The sequence below is a fragment of the Arvicanthis niloticus genome, chromosome 16, assembly GCF_011762505.2.
Source record: "Arvicanthis niloticus isolate mArvNil1 chromosome 16, mArvNil1.pat.X, whole genome shotgun sequence".
NCBI classification, from domain to species: Eukaryota; Metazoa; Chordata; class Mammalia; order Rodentia; family Muridae; genus Arvicanthis; species Arvicanthis niloticus.
The window spans coordinates 9,384,618-9,409,621 of NC_047673.1; the positions used below are offsets into that span (position 1 = coordinate 9,384,618).

At 44.9% G+C, this 25,004-nt stretch overlaps 1 protein-coding gene across 3 annotated transcripts in view; it reads left to right on the top strand.

Annotated features, from left to right (window-relative positions):
* Positions 1 to 25,004, top strand: part of Dlgap2 (DLG associated protein 2) — a 735,414-nt gene that overhangs the window by 588,977 nt on the left and 121,433 nt on the right. For all 3 annotated transcript variants that reach the window (XM_034520297.2, XM_076913868.1, XM_076913867.1), the window contains one exon: positions 7,052 to 7,117. In XM_034520297.2, the coding sequence (XP_034376188.1) occupies positions 7,052 to 7,117 (66 nt within the window). The remainder of the gene's footprint in view (positions 1 to 7,051; positions 7,118 to 25,004) is intronic.

The following is a 25,004-nucleotide window of genomic DNA, read 5'->3' on the forward strand; positions in this document are numbered from 1 at the left end:
TACTGGCTTGCTTCCCCTGGCTTCCTCAGCTTGCTTTCTTATAGAACCCAGGACCACCAGCCCAGGGATGGCACCACCCACAATGGGCCCTCCCACCCTTGATCACTAATTGAGAAAATGCCTTACAGCTGGATTTCATGGAGGCATTTCCTCAGGAGAGGCTCCTTTCTCTGTGATAACTCCAGCTTGTGTCAAGTTGACACACAAAACCAGCCAGTACAAATAGTCACTCTCAGTTCTGAACACATCTTGGGTTTACTTCTGTGACCATTAACAGAACTTCCCAGGCTTTCCTCCATGCAAGTAGGCATGGCCAGGTAAGATCCAACCAGTGATGGTAATGGGCTCCCTGTTACATTTGAATTTCAGAAATCAACTGATGTATGACACATTCATACTGCCTCTGAAACTCATCTCCATTCCTCTGAAATGTGATGTATCCAAGATCTGGTACACTGTCCAGTAGCCTTCCTAGGACCTCATGCTCTCTGGAGTTATGTCATCTTGACACAACTTAGAGTTGTTTTGGAAGAGGGAACCGCACCTGAGAAAAATGCTCCTGTCAGATTGGCCTTTGGACAGACCTGTGGTGCATCTTCTTGATGAATGGTTGGTGTGAGAGAGACTAGGTCACTGTGGAAGATGCCACTCTTAGACTAATCATCCTGGGTACTCTGAGAAAGCCATGAGGAGCAAGCCAGTAAGTAGTGTGGCTTCTGTTCTTGAGTTTCTTCCCTTTATGATGGACTGTGATCGAGATGTAGAAACTTAAATAGCCCTTTTCCTTTCCAAGTGGTTCTTGATCCTGATGTTTTATCACAGGAATAGAAACACTAACTAACTAAGATAGACCTGGTAACATGAAGGGTATTAGATCCACTCCTAACTCAGACAAGGCGCAAGGTCAGTTTCAAGATACCCCACTCTGGTCTCTAAGAGCATCATTCAGAGCCACAGTGACTCCATTTGAGCAGCCATACTGCCTAAGTTTGGAACATGACCCTTGCTTTAGCTGTGAGTTTGTGTTTCTGGGCAAGCATGATAGGCATGTCTTTGAAAGCATCTTTGATATAAAACCTCATTAAACGCTGAGGTGTCACGCAAAGGACTTAACACTTGATGTATGTAGAGCTTGAATTTAAAACATGTTATGTAAAATGTAATTAATGTCACTTTTCAAGTGAATAGTGTTCAAGTTTAACTGAAGACACATAATCTCTCCTTCAAGCTTTCAGACATTTAAATAACAAAGTCTGCCTTTCTAACTTCGGCACCTTTTCCTCTCTCCCCAGCCCTCTCTCCCCCAGTCCAGAGAGAAATCAAATGAAATGCGTGTTGCTTTTAGTCAGAGCTTTTTCATGAGCCTGTTTGAAGGGCACAGTCAGGTCACAGGCTACCTGAACTGGACCCACCCTCAAAGCTTAAAAGAGCAGAGGCAACCTTCCCACTTGTGGGTTTGAATGCTAACATTCAGCTGTCAGTGGTAGATGCCTCTGCTATGAGAGAGCCTCTCCCTGTCATCTTCAAGGAGTGGAGTGGCCTCATCAGGGCCTTTGAGCTTCCCTCTTAGCCTAATTCAGGTGACTACGGTAAAGAGTCTGCAGACTTGAGGTTCAGTCTTTAGTCTAAAGGAGAATGATGAGCCCTTCGTGTTGTCAGAAAATTTAAAATGAAAGGCCCTGGTTATTGTCGAAGCCTCGGCTGGCTGGCGGCAAGCTGGTGTCGCAGCTGTGGCTGCGGTGGTAGAGGAAGCCAGCATCAGGACTCATCAGCGTCATTGTACTAGCTGAGCAGAAATGAGGCCTTCATTGAAGCAGCCTCCAAATGCTATCATTAGCAAATGGGCCAAAATGTAGACTTGGGTGTGCTGTCTTCAGAGGAAACTTTTTAGAGAACACGACGAATCTAGAAAGTAAAGTCTGTGGGACAAGGGGGACAAGTCAGCAAGCTGAGCTTGGGGCATCCATGAAAGCTCTGTAATGCCTGTGGCCCGAGTGGCTCGCCAAGAGCATGATGCCATTGTTGTCAGGGACTTAAGGGCCCCATCTACAGGACCACACAAAGCACCCGGCCTAGAGGCCCCTGAACGTAAGTATGGCTACACTTCCCCAACCTGCAAGGTCAGTTTGTCTTGCAGAGAATCTCCTTCACACCACACAGAGATCCGAAATTAAAAAAATAGGTATGTGGTAACCAAAGTAGTGACATGGGGGTGACCCGAAAAAACATGTCACACACGTGTGTTTGCGTGGTTCCCAGGTAGAATTCCGGCCTCAACCTGACCCTCCTATCCCACCTCTACCCTGTAAGGAAATAGAAGGTACGGTTTCTCAGAAAAGCCAGAACAAGGTCCTTGCCAACCAGAGAGTGTGCCAGATTGAGGGGCGTGGTAGGGCTGTGCCCCTGCGGAAGGCATCAAGGTGCTTACTTAGTAAGTCCAGTAGAGCTATGGTAGACTGATGGGGATCAGAGGCGCCACTGCAGTTGCAAAGGCGCATCTCCTACCACCTTAGAGCCCCGAAGAGACTGAAACACGAAGGAGTAGACAGTTCACAGAACCATCCGTCCTCAGGAAAGGTGGGGAGGGACAACTGAGTTCTCTGACCAGGTCCCATCCAGCTTTGAGTGATGAGGGTCAGGTTTTGATACTTTGATCTGGAAGCAGAAGTTCTACATTTTAGCACCAGTGGGAAAGAAGACAGGCACTGGGACAAAAAGTATGTCATGCAGCAGTTAAATGAAGTACCTACCCTCTGGAAACAAAGAGAAGCCAGGAACCTTCTTAAGCATCTGCCTATTCCTTGGCAGACACACCCTCTCCTATAGTTTTCTCTACCCTCTCCCTGAGTTGACTTATCACCATTACCCGAGCTGACTCTGTCCTCTACCTGAGTGTTGTAACCCCTCCTCCTTGAGTTAACTTTACCTTCTGGTCTTCACAGAGAAGGTAAGGCGATACCTTCACTGTCTTCCCACAAACACTCGGACACAGGAGCCGTGTCATACAAAGAGAACACTAGTACCATCCTCCCAAAGACATCTGGACACAGGAGCCATGCTGTCCACAGAGGCAAAATGCTATCCACACCACTCTTCCACAGATGCCTGGACACAGGAGCTGTTCAGTCCACTGTCTTCCTGAGAATATGGCTCCTTAGAAGTGATCTCCTGGCCCAATCGTTACTGTCACCTGTAAACTCCCAATCATTCGTCTTGTGTCTTCTGCCATTTCGTCAGAAGATTTATAATTTATGTCACTCTGGTCCTCAGAGTCACCATGGAATCTCCAGATGCTGCCACACTGGTATTAATAATAGCAGTGCGAGACTTCTGCTGATGACAGAGAGGAAAGAAGGGTCTGGAAGCAGGGATAGCTGTAACCGTGTGTCCCCTGAGGGTACGCTTAACCTCCCTGATTTACATCTTCAGTGGACACTTCAGTAGCACAATTCTATGGTTCCGGTGGTTGGAGGACCCTGCTCCAGCATGTGCCGTCTTTGTCCACCTTCAAGAGAGTGTGAGCGGCTGGTATTCTGGACAGCTCATCTTGCAAGAAGTAAAAGCAAACATGGTGGGCTTCTGTGGTGCCAGACGGAACCTGCATCCTGTTAGATGCAGTCTTAAACATGTCAGAGCTGTGTGGGAAGCTTGAGAACTCAGTGGAGCAGGAGAGCCTTTCCCTGTAGCTTCCAGGCAGCTTCAGAGAAGGGAAAAATCACACCTATATCTTGTGTTCAAAGGAAGGAGAAAATACACTACAACATGTTCGTGGAGCCCATGCCTCCAGTCTAGAGAGGGGAACAACCTCTCTCCTGCCTTAGGAAAGCTCCGTGAAGACCCCGTCCATGGTTCCTTCCCGCCGCTGTGTCTCTTATAAGCACTTTACACTGAGTTGGAAGGTTCAACCTTGGAAGAGGGGCTGTAACCCAGAATCTTAGAAAGGTCTTTTCCCACACAGAAAAGACCCAAAAGGTCTCTGGTCATACTCTTCCAAGCATTTAGTTCCAGTGTGAAAGAAAAAATGAGTAATAAAGAAGACTGAGTCAGAAACCCTTCTGAGGGAGCAACATGAACAGAGAAAACTCAGAGAAACCAGACAGAGTCTCCGATGAGGGCAGATGCTTGTTAGATGCATTCACGGGGATAAGTGGGTAGTTTTCAGAACTTCCCATAGAGAGCACTTGCCTAGTTTTGCTGAGGATGTGATGGAAATTGAGCATGGTGTCAGATGTAGGCACTATTAATTTTATAGTGCTGATTAATCTCACACGAAATCTCACAGCTCTCCCTGTCCAAGCTCTATTGGCCTTGAACACAGGAAGATGAAGAGGCTGGGTCAGGGAGGCTCACAATCACCCAGATTCAGATGCCGGCGAGCCTGGCTAATGGCACCATTGTTCTGCCCCAGCCTCAGCCTGCGTCTCAGATTGCGCAGCTTACCTTTTGTGTTACAACTGAAGTCAAGCAGGTTTTTTAATGAGTATAAAGACAGACAGAGACACACAGACACACACATAGAGAGAGACACAGAGAGACAGAGAGAGGGAGGAAGAAAGACAGAGAGACAGCAAAAGACAGAGAGGGGAGAGAGACAGAGACAGAGAGACAGACAGAGGGAGAGAGAGGGAGAGGGAGAGGGAGAGGGAGAGGGAGAGGGAGAGGGAGAGGGAGAGGGAGAGGGAGAGGGAGAGGGAGAGGGAGAGGGAGAGGGAGAGAGAGAGATCTGTTGATCATTAGTATTCCCATGTCTTTAAAGCTATAAAGTGGCAGGTATTGGATCCCTACTCTAATTAGATGGTTATCTAACTTGGCAGTCCTTTGTGTCCTCTGCGTCTCCATCATTTCTCTCACCCCTCACCCATTTATTGGTGCCCACTGCACAGACACTGGAACCGTAGACAAGGACACTCATGCCACCTGTGGCCTTCAGTCCGAGCAGGACACTTGCCTGCACAGATCAAGGACTTGGAGTAGGAATATGGCAGAAATAACCCTTGGCCTGAAAAACCAAAGCCTAGTTGGGCAAGGAAGGGCCATATCATATCTCCAGCAAGGTAGCCTTTGTCAGCCCTGAGGTGCCAAATACAAAGACATGGCATGCTTGCCTTGTTTTACACCTGGGCCTTAGTTGACTCACATCCCAAGACTTCCTTTTAACATAATGTGAACACGGATCAAGGCAAATGATTCAGACAGTCTCTCCTGTACCTAAAATCCAGGGCTGACCATAAACCCCCTACCTACCATCCATTTTCCTGTCAGCGCTGGAAGCCATGACACCAGCATGACGGTATGATCAGTAGACAGCCTTGTTATCTTTTCTTTACTCTGTCCATTTCCTCAGCATCATTGCTAGCTAAGCATCCAGCAACCAATGAAACCTCACATTCAGATCCTTTCTGTTAAATCTCTTTGCGCACACAAGTGTGTGTGAGATGAGGGAAGGTCTGAGAACTGACTCCCGGTTGGTCACTGAGTTCTTTCTGTCTTTGAGATGACACTGGGTAGCAGTCATCTCCATGGAGACTGTACTTGGTTAGAACTGGCTATGGTGCTGGGTCTTAGTGTGTTCTCGGAACCCACCATATCCCTAACAGGTGTGCCTATCTGCTCGTAGGAAAACACGATAAAGCACGTAGAGAGCATACTTAGTTTGGACTACAAAGCTGCAATAAACTATCTAAATGAAATACTGAACCTGAGTCCAACAGGTGGTTATTGTACACCTGTGTTTTCTCAGTGTCCAGAGAGCCCAATGCATGAAATTTGACTTCATCTTTATTCAAGGAGGCTCTAGCTTGGTCCTCAGCATCTTCCATGCCAAACCTGACTCTTTGTTCTTCTAAGTTCCTATGGAGCAACAGCCGGTGATGTGCCGGCCCAGAGGTAGTGGTTGTGGAGTGTGTAGATTCGGTTGTGATACACTTGTATGGATCCTGTTCATAATACATGATTAGGTATGTTCACTGCCAGAGGAGATGTGTACCCAATCTCAGGGCCTTTCCACTGATGTTGGAAGCCCCCCATGAATGCACAAATATGGAGTCTAAAAATTGCAGTTATGTTCATAGATAGATGTATGTCAGAATGGTGACATATTGTGTAACTACCTCTGTATATATGGAATGCCATAATTTTGATGCATACCCCCACATGTATAGACACAACTATATGTACGTGATGTGGCACACACCGATCTGAGTTGCGTCTCCACATTCAGATGAGCATATCACATTGCAGATCAGTGCAGGGTAGGCCATCCCTGGCCCTGAACTCAGCACATATGGGTACATGGCATCTCCTGAAACCAGTCCCTAGGGTGCTGTGCAGAAGTGGACTTGGGGGCCACACACCCGGCCCAGGCCCCCAGGGAATGGTTGGATAAGAACACATATCCATTCACCTTCCCACTCAGTGTCTCCATACACAGAGAGAAGAGAGTTGAAATGACACATGTCATGACCATGTAAGATGGCAGTGTCTCTGCTGCATCAGCCAGAGAAAGCAAGTAAAAGCTAGCTGAGAACCTCGGCTGGTCTCTCACAAAAGGAGAAATGGATGCCCATGAAAAAACCCACCCAGAATGAACTTACAGGAAGCATTAAAGCAAACACTGCAGAATAAGCATGCGGGAATGGGGTGTGGATCCAATTACAATCACTGGAGTTGGGGGTTCTCTTTCGGGGTGACTCGGACCCTTAGGACTTGACTGATCCAAGGAAGCCAGGCCAACAAAGGCCAGGACATCTCAGCAGCCTATACTGATGCTAACGAGATCAAATACACCCAGAGTCATATAGGAAAGCTAAGATGTATTTGCAAATGCTGTCTCTGTGGGAACCTCAAAGGGGAATGGGGTGCAAATGGGATTTGGGGGCTGTCAGAGATGGCGACAGTAGCTCTGAGGTTGTCTATACAAGACACCGAGTTGTGAGCATTGCCCCGGGAAGAAACAGAAAAGTGTCTCTGTGTCTGTCGAGTGTCTCAGCCATGGGTAATGACAGCAACTTCACCGAACTATAGTAAGCTTGTCTTCTCTTGTGTCTTGCAGAGGAGGAAGGAGGAGACTTGGCCCAGCCGGGCCTCAGCTTCCCGGGTCCAGCAGAAGAGGACATAGGTGAGGTGAAGTGATGGGCAGAGGGTGGGGTGCACTGACTGCTCAAAGTCTCATGACTGTTGTCTCACCCCATCACCGGGATGCTAAGCATGCCAAAATATGGTAGCAATGGGAGGCGAGAAGCCATAATGTCCTTACAAAAGCAGTAAAAACGCATGAATCCTTGTGAGAAAAGGGCTTCCTGGACCCTCAAGTTGATGGGTTAAAGACATAAGAGTGCAGAAGCCATGTGTAGGCAACCCCTCTCCAGTGACCCCAGGCTGGAAGGAAGCCAGCAACTCCACTCTCTACTGGAAGTGGTTGATGCCTTGGACCAGCACACTGTAGGCTGAAGTGGATGCCAGTTCATCAGGAACTCTCCTGTTGCAGAACAAGTGTCACCTCCACCTCCCCAAGTGCTCAGTTGGTCTCACGTGGGACTATCATTTGAGGCCACTCCTGACACAAAAGGGCTGGCGCCACTTTGGGTGGTTGGTCAGTTGGCAGGGTGCCATCCTTATACTCATCAGGGCAACCACCACTGCCAGAGATGCAGCAAGTTGAATGAAGCCAACATCAAACGTTAGTCAGACAAGGAGCCCCTGTGTGGCTCTGGGCTCTGTTCCACTTCATACTCTTCAGGTGTTCTCTGATTGACACCAAGCCACAGATTCTTACAGTATGCAGAGAGGTCATGGGGTTAGCCCCAACTTGTTTCTTTTTGTTTGCTTGACAGTTTCATGCTACAGCCCAGGCTGGCCTCAAGCACATAGCAGTCCTTCTAATCCACACTCCAGAGTGCTGGGATTTACAGACTGGAGCCACCACACCCAACCTAGGCAAATCTTTCAATGGGGATTTCTCTTCGTTTTCTTCAGACCACCACACATTAGGACTATGTTGCTCGGCTGACTGGCATAAAGTAATACTGGATACTCAAGGAGCCCTCTTTGCATCAGCTATGGCTTATTTTAAAGGAAGTGCCGTCCCTTCCGCTTCCTGAAACAGCTTGATTTTTCTATCTGAACTCACAGAATGGGTGCCTAAGTCTGCAACAGCGTGGGAGCTCACAGTGGCAAGGGTGTCCAGAGTCTGCCAGCAGAGCATCTAACACACACCGTTTTTCTCATTGAGACCAAAAGTGGCAATTGTGGCAGCAATTCTGTTTTTCCCCCATTTCCCCCCAAGGGCCTGTTTCCCAGGCAGCAGGAGCCTGTGACTTGGTGCATTGGCCTCCAGGGACAGATATGGATGCAGAAGAACATCAAGAACCCTGGTCTCAGTACAGGAACATAGCTAGGGTATGGATCTCAGGAAAACCAGGAGCTGGTTGCTTGCCTTGGCTGTGGAGGGCTAGCTTATCCCTGAGTCACAGAGCGTGATGCCGAGGGCTGAAGCTGAGGCTGTTACCATACCGAGAGTGGTGCATGGGTTGGCCTACACTTCATGATGTCAGAGATGGAACAGGATTAACTGTTTTTCCCATGGTCATTGTAGAGTTTAGGGGATGGTACCCTCAGAGCATGCAGTGACTGACACCCCTGTGTGTCTACAGAATGTACCACCCATCCCTAACTGAAACTCTGGCTCCTCCAACAGCCCCACCATCCAATTCTCTGTTTCTATGGATTTGCCTACACTGAGAACTTCAATGAGTGGAGTCATGCTGAGTTTGTCTATCAACAACTGGCTTATTTCACTGAGCAGGGTGCCTTCAAGGTTATTCTGTGTTGTAACATGGTAGGATTTTATATTTAGAGCCGAGTACTATCCCACAGTGTGTGAACTATACCATGCTCCTCTGTTCATCCATCAAGGGCCATGTCCCTGTCTTGATGGTTGGGCTGCTGGGCACAGGACTATAGAAAGACAGTGTGCCAATATCTCTTACACTGTGTTTTCATTATTCTAGTCATATGTGCACATATGGTATGGCTGTACCACGTGGTAAGCCGAAGTTCACTGTTCTGAGGCTCCACTCTGCTGTTCGGGGATAAGATCATTATAAGAATGAGAAGGAGCAGTCAGTTCTGGGAGCTTTGGGGACCACGAAACAGAAGGGTGTGATGATTGCTGATTTTCAGGTGCTCCTGTTTGAAGTGGGGTAAAGGGCAAGGGTCATAAATTTAGGAAAAGCACCAGTGGGCTCTCTGGAATTCTGGAGGAGGAGGAACACATCCTTGGGGTATACCTGTGCAGAAGCAGATGTTCAGAGAGTCCTCTCTGAAGTACCAGAGCCTAACCACACCCAACTTCTGTCCCCTATGTATGCTGGTTAGGTTTTGTCAACTTGACAAAAGTTAAAGTTATTTGTGGAAGATGAACCTCACGTGGGGAAATGCCTCCTTTAGATTGTCTGTGGGTGAGTCTATAAGGTATCTTCTTGATTATGGTTGATGTGGAAGATCCTAGCTCACTGCAAGCAGTCTTACCCCTGGACTGGTGGTCTTGGGTTGTGTAAGATAGTAGTCTGAGGAAGCCATCCTCATCAAGCCAGTAAGCAGCATTCCTCTGTGGCTTCTACAGTCCTTGCCTTTAGGTTCCTATTTTAAGTTCCTGTCCTGATATCCTTCTATGGTGGACTGTATTGTCTCAGTGTAAGTCAGATAAACCCTTTCCTCCCCAGGTTGCTTCTGGTCAGAGCATTCTATCATAGCAATCACCTAACCTAACTAAGAAACCTAACTAAGGCAGAAATTCGTACTATGCTTGTGGGATATTGCTGTGACAGACATGTAGACATGGCCACGTTTTAGGGAAGATTATAGAAGAATGTTGGTACTTTAGGCTAGAAAGTCTATTGAGTGTTCAGAGCTCAATATTTTAGTGCAGGAACTTATAATATAATGCAGAAGTATAGTTAGAGAAGACCTGGCTTATAAAATTTCTGTGTGAGAAGTGTGAGACGCTCCTAAATACTCTACTGGGGCTGTTAAATAATTTGGATTAAGAATTTGTGATTCTGGTTAGCTAAGGCTAAAGAATTGACTGTGGTTAACAAGAGTCCGTTATCACTAAAGTGAAACCTTCGGTTTCTGGGACAATTGATAGTGGTCAGCTGAGACCAAGGAATAAGCTGTGATTAAGAAAACACAAGCATCATTGAGGTGAAGCCTTCTGGTAAGTGTTTCCTCGGAGTCAACACATAAAAGCTATGGTCCAGAAGTGGCCAAGGATGTACCACATGTTGGCAGCCCAATTCTGTATTGTGTGTGAGTTTCCTAGGTAATGCTGGTTTTGAGGGCACAAAGGGTTAATGGAGAGCAACTGAGGCTTGTCACTAGTAGTGAGAGAGGCCATTGAGAAGGTGTAGCCTCAGTTGCAGTAGAAGCCCCAGGATTAAAAGGGTCTTAGAGAGAAGTTGTGGCCTGGCACCATGTGTCAGGATCAGAGTCTCTGAAGAGAGGTCAGGGGAGGCTGCTGGTGAAGGTATGGACCAGTTACAGTGGAGGGCCCAGCATTTGGAGATGCTAGTACCATGGGATGCCTTCCAAAGACAACAATTTCAACAGGTGTGAAATGGAGCCTGCCTGAGCCTAGGAAACAAGTTATGTGTTTACAGAACTAGAGAAGTGGAGTTGCCCAGGCCTCTCAGAGCCCAGAGGATCCTGGGTGGATTTCATATGCCAAGCACTGAGCTTTTTAAATGGTGGATTCTGCCTTTGCTTTGATTTGTTTACAACTTTGTGGTCATTCTCCCCTCTAGAGTAAGAACTGGTTTAACTTGGTTTTGATTTTACTAGAGCCCACAGTTGAGAGGCTTTGGATATTTTAGAGAGAGATTTTTAAGTGTTTGAATTTTTGGAGACTATGTGATTTTAAAAAGTTAGGATGTGTTTTATATCGTAATAGTAATATAAAATATTAGGGATAGGTCAGAAAGGGAAGGTTGTGGTTTAACAAGTGATATGTTTTTGTGTCAAGTTGACAGGGGCTCACTTGCGCTGGTGAGTTGGGTTTTGGTTTGTTTTGGTGGTTGGTTTGTTTGAGAAGATGCCTCCATTATATTATCTGTAAACAAGTCTATAGTGCATTTTCTTGATTAATTGTATGACAAATGATTGCTGTGAGCACTGTCACCCATGGGCAGCCGAGCCTGAGTTGTATAAGAAAGTGGGCTAAGCCACCCGTGAGGAGCGCAAGTGAGCAGCGTTCCTCCATGGCTTCTGCTCCAGATCCCTGCTTTGACTTCCTGCCCTGACTTCTTCCATGTTAGGCTGTGACACAGGAACATAAGACAAACCACTACCTTCACGGGTTGCTTTTGGTCATGGTGTTCTATCATAATGACAGAAACCTAAGATACCACAGCTGGGAAGCCCTGAAACTGGTGCCCTGCTGTCTTTGATGGGCAATGCCTGGGGCTTGGTATCTCTAGAGATCCCCTAGTTGTCTTTATTGCTGAAGGAAAACCTGTGTTTGTTTTTGCATTGCTTGTTAATTTCCTTGCTTTCTTAAGTGGGCACTGAAGACTAGAAATTGTGTATATTATAGCATATGATGTGACTATCAATATGCACCTAAGTTGAATAATGATTAAATCAAGACCATTAACCTATCACCTCACATACTTGCATGTTTTCTGTTGTGAGGAAATGAAGAACTTTTCTTATATACAGTTCATTGCTATAGTTACCGGGAAGATGGTGAGTTGTCTTCCACCAGGATCTCCCTACTCTCTACCCAGGCCCTGGTGGCCACATTCTACCCTCAACTCCCTAAGGATAACCATAAAGGTTCCACATTTGTGTGGGATCAGGAGGTACTTCTTCTCTTCCTGGTTTAGTTTAGTTTACATGATCCTCTGGGCTATTCTACAAGACCACTAATGGCAGGACTCTTGTCTTTGTCAAGGCTGAATAGTATTCCACTGTGGATATGTATCACATTTTATTGGTTCTCTCATCTACTGATGGGTACTAGGTTATTTCTTATTTCTTGGCTATTATGAACAGTGTTGTAGTATTTCCTTTGGAGGGATACCCAGGAATGTTGTGCTGGGTCATCCATTGCACATGACAATAATATGCACCCAGGGTTCTTGAGAGACCTGCCATGAGGTGCTTTCAGGCAAGAAGACTCTACTCAACTGAGAAAAAAAAAAACAATTCTAAGATTGTCTTGTGGGTTATGTTAGCAAAGGGTGGTTTTTAGAAATCAGATAATGCACCCTTGTCTGCATGTCTCTTCCATTTGAGAGCATCTGAACTCTCTGATGTTTGTGTATGAAGTATAATCCTGTGACGAGAGCTGCAGGGTTCAGGAAGATACAGCTTTCTACAGCTTATACCCCCAGAATTTAATGGGCTCTTTCACAATGGCCACAATGAAGGTGGGAACTTGCTCTTCCCAGAAAACCCATCTCTAGGGAAGATGCTCTTTGATAGTTAATCTGCCCTGTCAGCTTGACTGGATCTGGGATCCTGGAGGAGACATGTGTCTGAGTGTGACTATAAGACTACTGCCCCATGCTCCAGTATCCAAGACTGAAGAAAAAGGAAGAAAGACAGAGAAAGAGAGAGCACTAAGCACCAATTCTTTGGTTCCTGTCTGAGGATTTGATGTGAGCAGCTACACTCTTGCAATGCTTTCCTCACTAGGATGGACTGTCCCTTCGAACTGTGAGCCAAAATAAATCAATCTTTCCTTCCTTAACCTGCTTTGGTAACACATTTTCAAGACAATATAAAAAATAATTAATATACTGTCAGGTATCAAGCTGATCTCTCAGTAATTTTTTGTGACGTTTGGCTTATTTTCTAGATGTGAGAGTTGGCCTTCCTCACATGAGAAATCAACCAAGCACAGCTGGAGAGTACTTGAAAAGCATTTCTTCTGTGCTGAACACATGCAGACTCCTTGTCATGTCCCCATAACAATATGCATAGCAACTGCACGCTTGGTGTTTTCATGGCATGTCCTACTTTGAGCTTGAATATTCTTGATGGATAGTCTCAGGGCTTCTGGAGCCATCCCCATCATGCAGAAGGTGGTTCGGGTTCTAAAAGTGATGTTTCTTCATTTTCTGGGATATTATGTTGAGGACTTGTGGCTTGTTCACATTTATGTGGAGCGTGGTGAACATTTATAGTTTGCATTCATAGGTTATTTGCAAGTAAAATAAGAAAAAAAAGTTGGAAAATCTAAAAGTCCCAAGATCATCCTACATATGAGATCTAACATCAAGGATGGGGGCTTTCTTACATTACAACTTTGAAATACATTAATATAACACCTCCTGCTACCAAGACCCTATACTAGGGCAAACATACACTCTGTGAAGTCTTCAGGGCCAAGTAGATGGCTCAATGGTTAAGGGCTTGCTGCCTAGGTGTGGGGACTAGAGTTTAGATACCCAGAATCCATATAAATACAGAAAGGGTATGATGGTTTGCCTGTAAATCTAAACTTAGAAGGCAGAAACAGGAGATCCCCAGAGCAAGCTACCTAGAAAAACAAGCTACTGGGAAGCTCTGGTTTTGATTGAAAGACTCTGTCTCGTTGTCTAAGATAGATGCATAATCGATGATTCTCAACATCTACCTTGCACCTCTAGATGTCTACAACAGACGTGAAAATAGAGAAGACTTCTCTGTACAATGAGACCTTACACAGCTTCATCTTAATATGTTGTACTTAGTCTGAGAGCGTCCCACACTGATGAGGATGCTTTCCTTTTCTAACAAAAACACCCTTCCAGACATCAGTGTTATTTTATAAGCAGGGATAGGTAGGTATCTGTGATGGACAGCATTAACTGTCAAATTGACAAAATCTAGGATCACCTAAGAGATGGGCTCTGGGATGTTATCTTGGGTTAATTGACTTGGGAAAAATCTGCCCACTGTGGGTGGCACCATTCCCTAGATGAGATCCTGGACTGTGTGAGTGGAGGAAGCGGGTGAAGCAGCAATATACAAGCATCACTGTCACTTTCCTGATCAGGGATGTCATGTGACCAGCTGATCCAATCCCACTCCCTGCTACCTTGACTTCCTCACCTTTACTGACTGTAACTTGACCTAAGAGCCAAAATAAAGTATTCTTTCTTTGAGTTGTTATTGTCAGGTAACAAAATAACAAATATCATAGTAACAAAGACAGTATCCATATAGCTTTGTAACATTTTTAAATGGTCACACTTGTTTCTAGTGTCAGTGGAAATAGTGGAGTGCCATGGAGTGCCATCCTTCTGTCAGGAAGAGAGCCACCCTCTTTAGGGCCCCCACTTAGCCTCTGGCTCAGCAGCTGAGCACCCCCAGTTCTGCCTCACACAGCCCTGCCTCATTTCTTCATCCTCCAAGTGCTTTTATTCTATAGCTCCCTGGTCCCTAGACCACCAATAGGATTGCAGAAGCCATCCAGAGACTGACTGTCCTCCATTTGTGATGTGGGGCAATATATTATCAAATATCATGGGAAAGGACTGAGAGCTAATCTCTAGGACAGTCCCATTGGGTAATTCAAGGGAACTTGTTTTCGTTATTCCATTTTAGTTTAGTGTTTAAATTTTTAACTTTTTTTTTAAATAATAGATTCTTGCTGTGTAGCTCAGGCTGGCCTCAAACTTACAGCAATCCTTCTTTCTCAGCCTCCCAAGTACTGGCATGACAGACATGAACCATCATAGCAAGGTCATAATTTGAATTTAAATTTTTGTTCCCATGCAAACACCTCAAAATAGAATTTAGAGCCAGGCATGCTGAGTGCATCTGGAGGTCAAGGGGGGTGAGGTGTTCATAGACTGGAGCTATGCTATCAGGTGTCAGTTTCCAACTGTGCAAAGCCTAGACACTGCCCAGGATAATGCTTGGAACTCCCTTTGCCACTCAGGACCCTCTTTGGTACCTTCCCTCATGCCTCCATTATGGAGTGGCAGCACAGTGCAATAGAGGACATTTAAGTAGAGCTAGTGCATAGCCAAGGCTGGGAAAGAAAAGGCAACATGACCAGAAACCAAGCTAGAGCTGAGGGTCCAGGAAGGTACAAGAAGGCAGCAAAGGCAGTTACAGGGATGAGTGGCTTTCTGGAAGCCATGGTGTCTCTGGAAGCTACTAAGCCTGTGCAGATAGATAGGCTATCGGAGCTGGGTCTGAGTGGAAGGGTTTCCTGCGGGCAGTGGCTTGATTTGGGGATGGATGCAAGAGCTCTGCCTACATACCTGCAGTCACAGTGGGTAAGTCATCTCAGGGCTCTACCCAGGAGCACCGAAGACTGAGTTCAGGACAAAACAACACTGGGTATGGCGTGGCACTGGCTGCTGGGTTCACCTTCTGAAGAGCTAGGGAGAGACCACACAGGGCTGTGCTCTGCAGGAAGTCATGTTATGACCAGGGCTGGAGCAGGTGGCTTATGTGCTCACCAGGCCCTGGAGACGGATGACAGAAGGGATAGGCCAAGAGGGAGAGATGAGGCAGGGTTCCTTAGGGGCACCAGCCAGATGCTGTTTTCAACCTCGGGCTCCTGCAAAGTATAGGAAGGGGAGAATGCAATGCTTTGACTAGAAAGCTGCAAGCTCTTGTGGAGTTGCTCAGTCCACAAGGTGCCAGGTATTACGGGGCTCCAATTTGTGATTTATTTGTTTCATTACACTTTAATAAAGCGTGGAGAGTATTGTTTCTCTCTTCAGTTCCTAACTAGGTTTGGGGGCTCACATTTGTTCACATAGCACATTAGTTATCATAAACTGCAAGTTCTTATTTCCAAGGAAGCTGTCAGTAAAAGACAAGACTATAATACCAGACAGTGCATACCCTAGGGGCTCCCCTTCCCTCCGAGACTAGCAAGTCGGCTTGGTTGGCGTGTCACGTGCTCTCTGCCTGACAGTGACTTCTACTTTCTCATATGTCTCTGGGACTCACTTGCGTGTTAACCTCAGAAATGAACACCAGGTATGGGTACCTCTTCGTGTAGTTTTGAGTGCTGGCCATACCACCTGAACTGTATAGGTAAAAGTGTGCTTCCTGCACCCAGCTCTGTTCCCATGGAAAGGCATCCTCTCAAAGGAAGCAGGAAGTGCACACAGATTCCTGCAGTTTGTCCCTTGACCACCATGATGCACACATATACTAAATAAATAAATAAGAAAGCAAGTAGACCTTAGGGCAAAATATGGCTCACTGCTACCATCTCTGTCATCACTGTGGCACTGTGGCACTGTGACTAGCAATAGCTGCAAGCAGAGCTGCAGGAATAAAATGTAGAGCATAGTGCAGGGAAGATGGCTCCGTGCTCCCAACAGGCACCTGTCTTGCTTAATGTCATCCCTGAACATGATTTCAATGATGACTGAGACCCTTTGCAAACTGCAACATCTGAAAACCCAGATTCCAGTGTCATATACATTTTTTTTTTTTAAACCTGGGATAGCCTCTGTGACTAGGTCTTGGCTTCGTGTACAAGTCATCAGCAGACTACCATGACCGGGGTGTTCAAAACTAAGCCCAGATTTGTGCAAGGTATTTGTTCTCTAGGTGGAAACAGATGGGACTGAGCGGGCCTTTCCTGTGAGTGAGGGTCTGCTTCATGATGTACAGGACAGAATCTGTGCATGGGGATAATGGCCTCCAGACCTAAGGAAATGTGTCTCTATGGGAAGAGGAAGTTAGGACTAGCTGCCAAATCCTTGACTTCCAGGAAACTATAGTTTCTGGAAAAGAAGAACAGCAGATGTTCTGTTGAGGATTAGAGTCTGGAGGATTACACCAGATTAGATGTTTCTCTGCTGCCCTGAAAGAGGTGGCAGCGGTGCTTCTAAACACCCTATATCATCCAGGGTCCCCTGGCCAGCACATCCCATCCCAGGCAAGCCTGTGAGTATAGCAAGAGAGTGTCTGCTACCCATAAGTCAGTATGAGACTGCAGTGTAGACATCTAGGGATTTGTCCAAAGTCATTAATGGGTGAGTAACTATTCTAGAACTGAGCCAAGCGGGACCACGTGTTATTTTCTAGTACCTGTTTTCTCTGGTGTCCAGCTTATAAACAACATTCACTCCATTTACCACCTGGTATTGAATCAGGTGTTATCTAATTTAATTAAAAAAAACGTGCATGGCAAAAACCACAGCACCAACATGCCTGCAATACATATGTTTTCATGCTAAATCAAAGGGACGTGCTTCTGTGAGCTGACATCCTTAACTTTGCCTTATAAATCTCTCAGTGTTTCCTCTGAGGCTGTTTGTTAGTTCAGCTTAAAACCTGTCACATGATGGAAACATGTACACTCCCACTGTAGTTGTGAAAATAAAAAGTAAATTTCCTTAGTAAGAAACCAGCTTCCTTGGAAATGAGGGCTTGCAGTCTATGATAACTAATATGCTATGTGAACAAATGTGAGCCCCCAACCCTAGCTGGGAACTGATAAATGAAACACTACTCTCCAAGTTTTATAAAATATAACAAAACCATGAATATTTAACCTAGGAATGAACACCAGTTAGCCAGCTGTAGGTAGCACTGATGAGGTATTTAACTCACCATCTTTTAGAAGGCCCTTGGAATCAGAGTTGTCTGAGTACGAGGAAAGGCAGAGGCCTGCGGTCCCCTCTGCTTGTCTCATCTCTGTCTTTCAGGAGAAGTAGTAGAGGGGACACCTGCCCCTGAGCTCCCCTGCTCATGCTGCAGAGATCCCATGGATCCCGCAAACTCAGCGACTTCAGAGGAGAGGAATCTGAGCTCAGGGCAAACACTTCAAACAAAACAGTTAAAAACTTTAAAATAACTCATGAATTTTATAACCCGTCGTGACAACATGACTCAACTTGTTTCTTTTGCACGATTTCCAAAGAGGAGACTCTCCAGTTAAAAAGTGAAGTTCATCTTAGCAGAGTGCCTTAGTTAGGGTTTTACGGCTTTAAAGAGAGGCATCGTGACCAAGGCAACTCTTAATATTAAGGAAAACATTTAATTAGAGCTAGCTTACAGTTTCAGAGATTTATTCCACTCTCATCATGGTGGGAAGCATGGCATCATGCAGGCAGACTTGGTGCTGGAGGAACTAAGATGTCTACATCTCGGTCTGAAGGCAGCAGAAGGGAGCTGGATTCCACCTGGGCATATGTATCTGAGACCTCAAAACCCTGCCTCCACAGTGACACACTTCCACCAACAAGGCCATGCCTCCTAATAGTGCCACTCCCTAGGAGCCAGCATTCGAACACATGAGTCTGTGGGTGCCAAACCTACTTAAACCACCACACAGAGTAAGTTACCAAGTGGTGGGGTGGGCATGCTTCAGTAGTGAACACAGGGTACCTCTGTACCAACTTCTGAAGCTTCCCCACTTAAAGCCTAGCAGAGATCCCTGAACCCCAGCCTCCAAACCCTTGAGTTGTACTGTGAATCCCATACACTCAAATGAAGCTACAGTTTGCAGCAACCTGAACCAATAGGGAATGCCCTTGGGTTATTAAAAGCAAGTAACATAAAACTGGTCTAAGCCAATAAATTGATTTACTGATAATTCTGAAATGTCTGAATGCAAATGACTGAATACTTTTGTGTGCACAGAGAGACCTCATCAAGGTCTAGTACATTCTGAAAATTAATTGGGCCAATGCATGGCTGTTTTTAACATTCTGTGGTAAAACCTCAAAATTCGGATTCCGAGTATAGGTCCTCAGGGGGGCTGAACCTGGAGAATGTGGACCTGGAATTCAAATACTGGAGTCTTGTACCTTCTGGGAACATGTACCTTGGACTCTCAGAGACACAGTGGTGATGGAGCAGGGGCACAGTCTGAGCCATGGAGAGATCACAAAAGCAAGGTCTATATGTTTCAGCAACATCAGAGGGAGACTGGTGAAAACCCATGTCTACCTTCTGAGTCTCACTGTTTGCCCCTGGTCTTCTCTAACATAGGAGAAGCTAGTCTCCAGAAGCAGATATTGGCTAGAAATAATTAGATAAAATTTATGAACCTAATGATTAAGGCAATCAAAGCATAAAATCTCATATAAAGGCAAACTCATTAGATCAACAACAGATTTTTTTTTCTTTTAAAGTTTTAAAAGTCAGGAGAGCATGGGATGATTTTCTTCAGGACCTAAAATATTTAACTGCCAACCTAGATTACTATATCCAATAAAGGTAGTTTTCAAATAAAATGGAAACTAGAGACATTCTATAATAAACACAAGCTAAAGAAAACCATGACCACTGTGCTAGCACTGCAGAAAATGTTTAAAGAAACACTGCAAAGAAAACGGAAAATAGTAAGAAACTATATCGAAGGATAATGCTTCCTAGAAAACTGGAAAGGCAAATGGGTATTAAGAAACAAATATTACAAAATAAGAGGAGTGGGTGTGTGTCTGTGTGTGTGTGTGTCTGTGTGTATGTTTATACACATGAAGTCAGAGATTAACATCAGATATCTTCCTGTCTTCCTTTATCATCCAGTACCTTTTTGTAAGACAGAAACTCTCATGAACCTGGAGCTCATGGTCTCAACTAGGTTGGCTGGCCCACACCACCACCATCATTACTATCATCATCACCACCACCATCACCAAATGTAGATAATCTCTCATGTTCATGGGTAAGCATAACTAATGTGAAAATGGCTTGTTATTGAAAAACATCTATAGATTTAAGACAATCCCCATCAAAACTGGACTAAAAATTTTAACAAACTAATTAATCCTAAAGTTTCTCCAGAAGCACAAAAGACTGAGTAGCCCGAATGATCTTAAAGAGAAAAAGCAATGTGAGGGTGTCATAACACCCAGTGTCAGACTGTATTATAGAAACAGAGAAACGCAGCACAGCACAGCACGCAACATACACATGGGCCAGTGAAATGACATCAAGGACCCATAAAGAAACCCATACATGCAGAGTCACCTCGCCTTTTGACAAAGATCCCAAAAATAAATGGTGCTGGGTACATGGAGTCCCACAGAGAGGACTAGGACTCCAGCCCTGCCCTCCACACTGTAGTAAATCAACCCAAGGGGCATCAAGGACCTTAACAGAAGACCTGAAACTCTGAAGCTATTAGAAGAAACACTTCAAAAGATAGACAGACCCTTTCTGAGTTGAACTCTAGTCCCTTAAAGATAAAGTAACAAAACAATGGCATCGCATGCACATGCTATCTGTGTGTGTGTGTGTGTATGTGTGTGTATGTGTGTGTGTATATGTGTGTGTGTGTATGTGTGTGTGTGTGTATGAGTGTGTGTGTGTGTGTGTATGTTTGTGTATGTGTGTATGTGTGTGTGTGTATGAGTGTGTGTGTGTGTGTATGTTTGTGTATGTGTGTATGTGTGTGTGTGTATGAGTGTGTGTGTGTGTGTGTGTGTGTGTGTGTCTGGTATCATGTTGGCTCAGCGTACTTAATTGCTATTTTAAGGAGTTTATACTTAGTTTACAAAGTACTGTCCAAGTGATGCTTTTGTTGTTCCATTGTTGTTTATAATTGGTCGGTCTAGCTTAAATATTATACTTGTTAAGAAAATAATTACTTTATGGATCATAAAAGTAAGGGTAAATATTTTTTTGTTCCCAACATAAAATACGAACATAATACTGAATTTTTCTTTGATTTAATGTAATTTAATATGAAACTATTTCCAACAGTAAAAACAACAACAACAAAACAAACAAAAGGAATGTTGAAGAAAACAACAAATCCTCCTGAGGAAGTCAGAGGAAAGGACTCTTGCAGGCCACAGATGGGAATATTAACAAGTGCTTTGGGAAGCAATATAGACATCCGCCACTAAACTAAACGTAGGTCTGCAGTAAGACCCAGCTAACCCAGTTCTGGATCTACAACCAGAGGAGGCAAAGTCAGGCAATGGTGCCTGTACACCCCACTGACGGTGGCACTGTTCATTGTGCCCACAGTGGCTGGAAGCTCACAGCCAGCAAGTACAGCAATGTGGATTCCTATGTAGTGGTCACCCTGAGGCCCAGGAGTTCCTATCTCTAGGTGTTTCTGGTAGGTCACCCACAGGGCGTCAAGAAAAGGCATTTGCATTATGGTGTCTGTGCTGGTTCTCAGAGAGATGTTCCTGGGCACCAAGGGGTGGGGAAGGTATGGTGAGACCCCTGCGAAAGCAGCCAAAGGCCAAGTGCAATGAAAACACAGTGAGAGTGCAAGCATCATCTGGAAGGTGGTGAATGACCTCACAGAGGAGGAACAAGGAGGTAGATGTGGTTTCTCTCTAATGAGCGCCTGAACCATGGCAGGAGTGAGTGGCCAGGGCATCTTCCTTTTACTTGATGGGATGCCTCACCACTGAGGCAGAGTGAGAAAGTAAGGCACTGCCGTCAACACAAGCATGCACACACGTATATGTTGGAATGTACTTAAGTACACACAGACATGCAGGCATACACGTGAGCATATCTACAAGTACATGTGTGTGTGAGTGTGCATTCACGCATACTGCCACTTACATACACAAATAATTGAATGTATGGATATGCATTCACACATGTATTTACATCTGTACATATAAACATGCATGCCCAGAGGCACACAGACATACAAACTAACTTCTTGGTCATATTTCTCTTCCTATCTACCCAGTGCTATAATGGGCTTTGTACTGATCTCACCTTTAGCATTCAACAAAGACCAGGCCTTATTTAAAAAAAAAAAAAAAAGATTCAGTTTAAAGAAGGTAGGAAGACATATAACTGGCACGTGTCAGGTCCCATCTTCTCTAACTGAGCCTCACATTTCAGCATTCAAGTGATTTTAAAAACACTTTGATCAGAAGGACCAGATGTCTTCCCAGCCTGTGCCTACTTCAACTTCAGCAAGGAACTGTGTGACCTGAGTAGGAACAGTCCCAGATTTTAGCACAAGGGGAGGCAACTGGAGCAGAGCCAGTGTGGCCACAGGACATCTGTAGAGCAGCTTGTAGGACAGGAGCCAAGCCAGGTATGTCTATTAGGGCAAGTGGTAATAAGGGCACCATAGTGACTGCAGCAGTCAAGAACCTTTCTCTAAAAATACAGAGAGAAAGGACACACATCTCACCGGATGGAAGCTGTTCTTTCATCTCCTGCTTGCTGGTCTGAGGAAGCATCCCTGCTGGGCACTGGGCATTGATGGCCATCAGGCTCCTTCCTTTGTTGTATAAAATTTCTCTGTGACTCTGAAGGCTATAGTCACTACTTGGGAAATTATATATTACTCTTGGTTCAAAAGTAAGATAATACAAAATATAAAAAAAAAAAATCGCTAATCTCTCATACAGCCAGCCAAACCCTCTGCACAAGGAAGAGATGCATCTTGCACTTCTGAGCCAACATTCTTAGAAGGAGATCACACCTGCCCAGTCTTTCTCCTACAGAGGGGACTGTGAGCCATCATGGGCCTGTTTGCTGCTGTGGACCCACACTTGGTACTGATCGTGGGCCAGCTGCCTTTGTCCAGCTAACAGTGAACAGGTTACAATTAGTATACAGTTCCAAAGGTAGTGTGAGGCACTTGCTGGACCCAGAGAAAGGACAGAACCTCTCTGTTGTATGGAATTTGATAGCCTCTGGACACTGATATGTAGGACCTTGTCTTAATTTGAATTTCTATTGCTGTAACAAAACACCATGACCAAAAAGCAAGTTGGAGAGGAAAGGGTTTATTGGATTACACGTCCATATCACTGTTCATTATTGAAGCAAGTCAGAACAGAATCTTAATCAGGGCAGGAACCTGGAGGCAGGAGCTGATGCAGGGGCCATAGAGGGGTGCTGCTTACTGGCTTGCTTCCCATGGCTCACTCAGCCAGCCTTCTTACAGAACCCAGGACCACCGGCCCATGAATAGCACTGCCCACAATGGACTAGGCCCACTCCCATCAGTCACTAATTAAGAAAATGCCCTACAGTCCAATCTTATGGAGGCATTTTCTTGATTGGTCGCCTACTTTCAGATAACTCTGGCTTGTGTGGAATTAGATAAAACTATCCAGCACAGACCCTCTGAGAAAACTCTAATATGTTTTGCACCATCCAGTCCAGCCACCATCAGCCATGTGTGATTCTTGGTACTACCCATGTAACCCAGATGCCTGAAGAAGTGAGTAATGTATGTTCACTTTTGGAAAACCTCATAACAATTCTTTTCCTATCAGATGCCTGGCCCATCCAATAGCAAGAGACCCCTCCAAGAGAATACAGGTACACTCCCAGAATGTGCCCTGTTTTGAAAAACTGAAGACATATGTGTGGTTGCCCCCCTGCCACTCCTGCAGAGGGCCCTGACCAGGACTTGCAGGTGTGTGTAGAAAAGAAACCAGAAGTTGATATCTGTTGCTTAATGGATCATGGGTTTGTTTTGAAAACAAGACACAGCATGTATAAAGTCTCTTTGGAGATGAAGGAAGTGCAGATGGGGGTTAGGAAGTCACTTTGAATGATCTGGGCAGCTGGAAGGAATGCCCGCCCATCTTGAGTAACAATGGGGTAACTGGATTTCAGTCAAGGCAGCTTCATAGACTATCCTTGAAATGGCATTTTCAAAAAAAAAAAAAAAAAAAAAAAAAAAAAAAGTCATTAACACTGCAGCCTGGCTGATGATGGAGTCTGGTGTGTCTCAGCCCCAGTTGAGACCAGCTGAGGGATGTTATGCAGCATGACGTCCCTGCATTAGGCAGCTTGCCTGTACCATTTAGTCTTCCAATCAGGCACAAAATCGAGTTTGCTGATGTGTGTAGCTCTCACTGAAACGCCTGATGTTCCCAAATTGCATTCTGGTCAGAAAGGTCTGTGAATTACACTCTTCTTGGCCAGGACACAGTGTGTTAGTCCCTGGAATTTTCTTTGTTTTCGTCTTCACAACCTATTCTCTGGCAACCATGGTGGACCAAGTATGATATTGTACAAAGGGGAAAAGCAAGTATATGTTTAGATAGTGTCTTTGTAAAGTGCAGAGAGCAGAGCTACAGTTTGTATAACAACAACATATTGGAGCTGTCAGCCTATTCCATATGAAGAAATGGAATCTAAAGTGTCATGTGACTCATCATACCCGTCAGCTGATGAAAGATCAAGCTGTGGTTTGGACCCAGGCCTCCTGGCTCCCTTGGTGTTTACGTTGGAATGAAGCTCAGACCAGATAAACTCTGGTTCCCTCTGCCATCTGCTGCAGTTTATTATGTTATTAGATCTTTGATACTGTTTTTTCATTAGTTCCTGAAAATTGTCATAATGACACATAAACTTACAGTCGTTCTGAAAATCAAATCGAACCAATTCTAGGGATTTTTATTCTAATTACTTTCAGTGACCAGAAACAATTTTAATTAATTAGTATTTTAGTCGCTCATTGTAGTGTGGCTTTTCCTGGGATGATATAAGCAAATGTTTTCTCACTCAACAGACAAAATAAACAATTCCACCAAGGTTCAAGTTGGTGAACCAATGCGTTTATTGGGGTTACTTACAAGATATTCATCAAAGGCAGCTACATGACTGCAAAGCTCACTCCAGCCTGTATGAATCATAAAAACGTCATCCTGGCAGCTCTTTGCATGATATACTGACGGCTTATCAAATCAGATAGTCTCCTTTCCCTAGCAGTATTTACTGCTTATGTAGCATTGAGGAAGAAGCTGTCTTGTGAATTTGGTATGTTTCACAAACTTCCTAAGACTTGTGGATTGTTTGTATCCTGAATCTTTTTAACATAATATGTTGTAAGTTCTTTGAAATTCCACATATGTATACAATGTATTTTAATCATATACACTCTCCACTGCTCCCCCTAATTCTTCCAGAATCCATGCCTACTTCAAATTTATACCTTCTTTTTTTTTTTTTTTTTACAACACACTCATTCCAGTTTGTGCTATCTATGTATAAATATGTGTGAAATCATCGACTGGAACTTGGCAGACATGCCAGAGGCCACAACCCTATAAATTTGACTACCCCCAACTCCCAGTGGT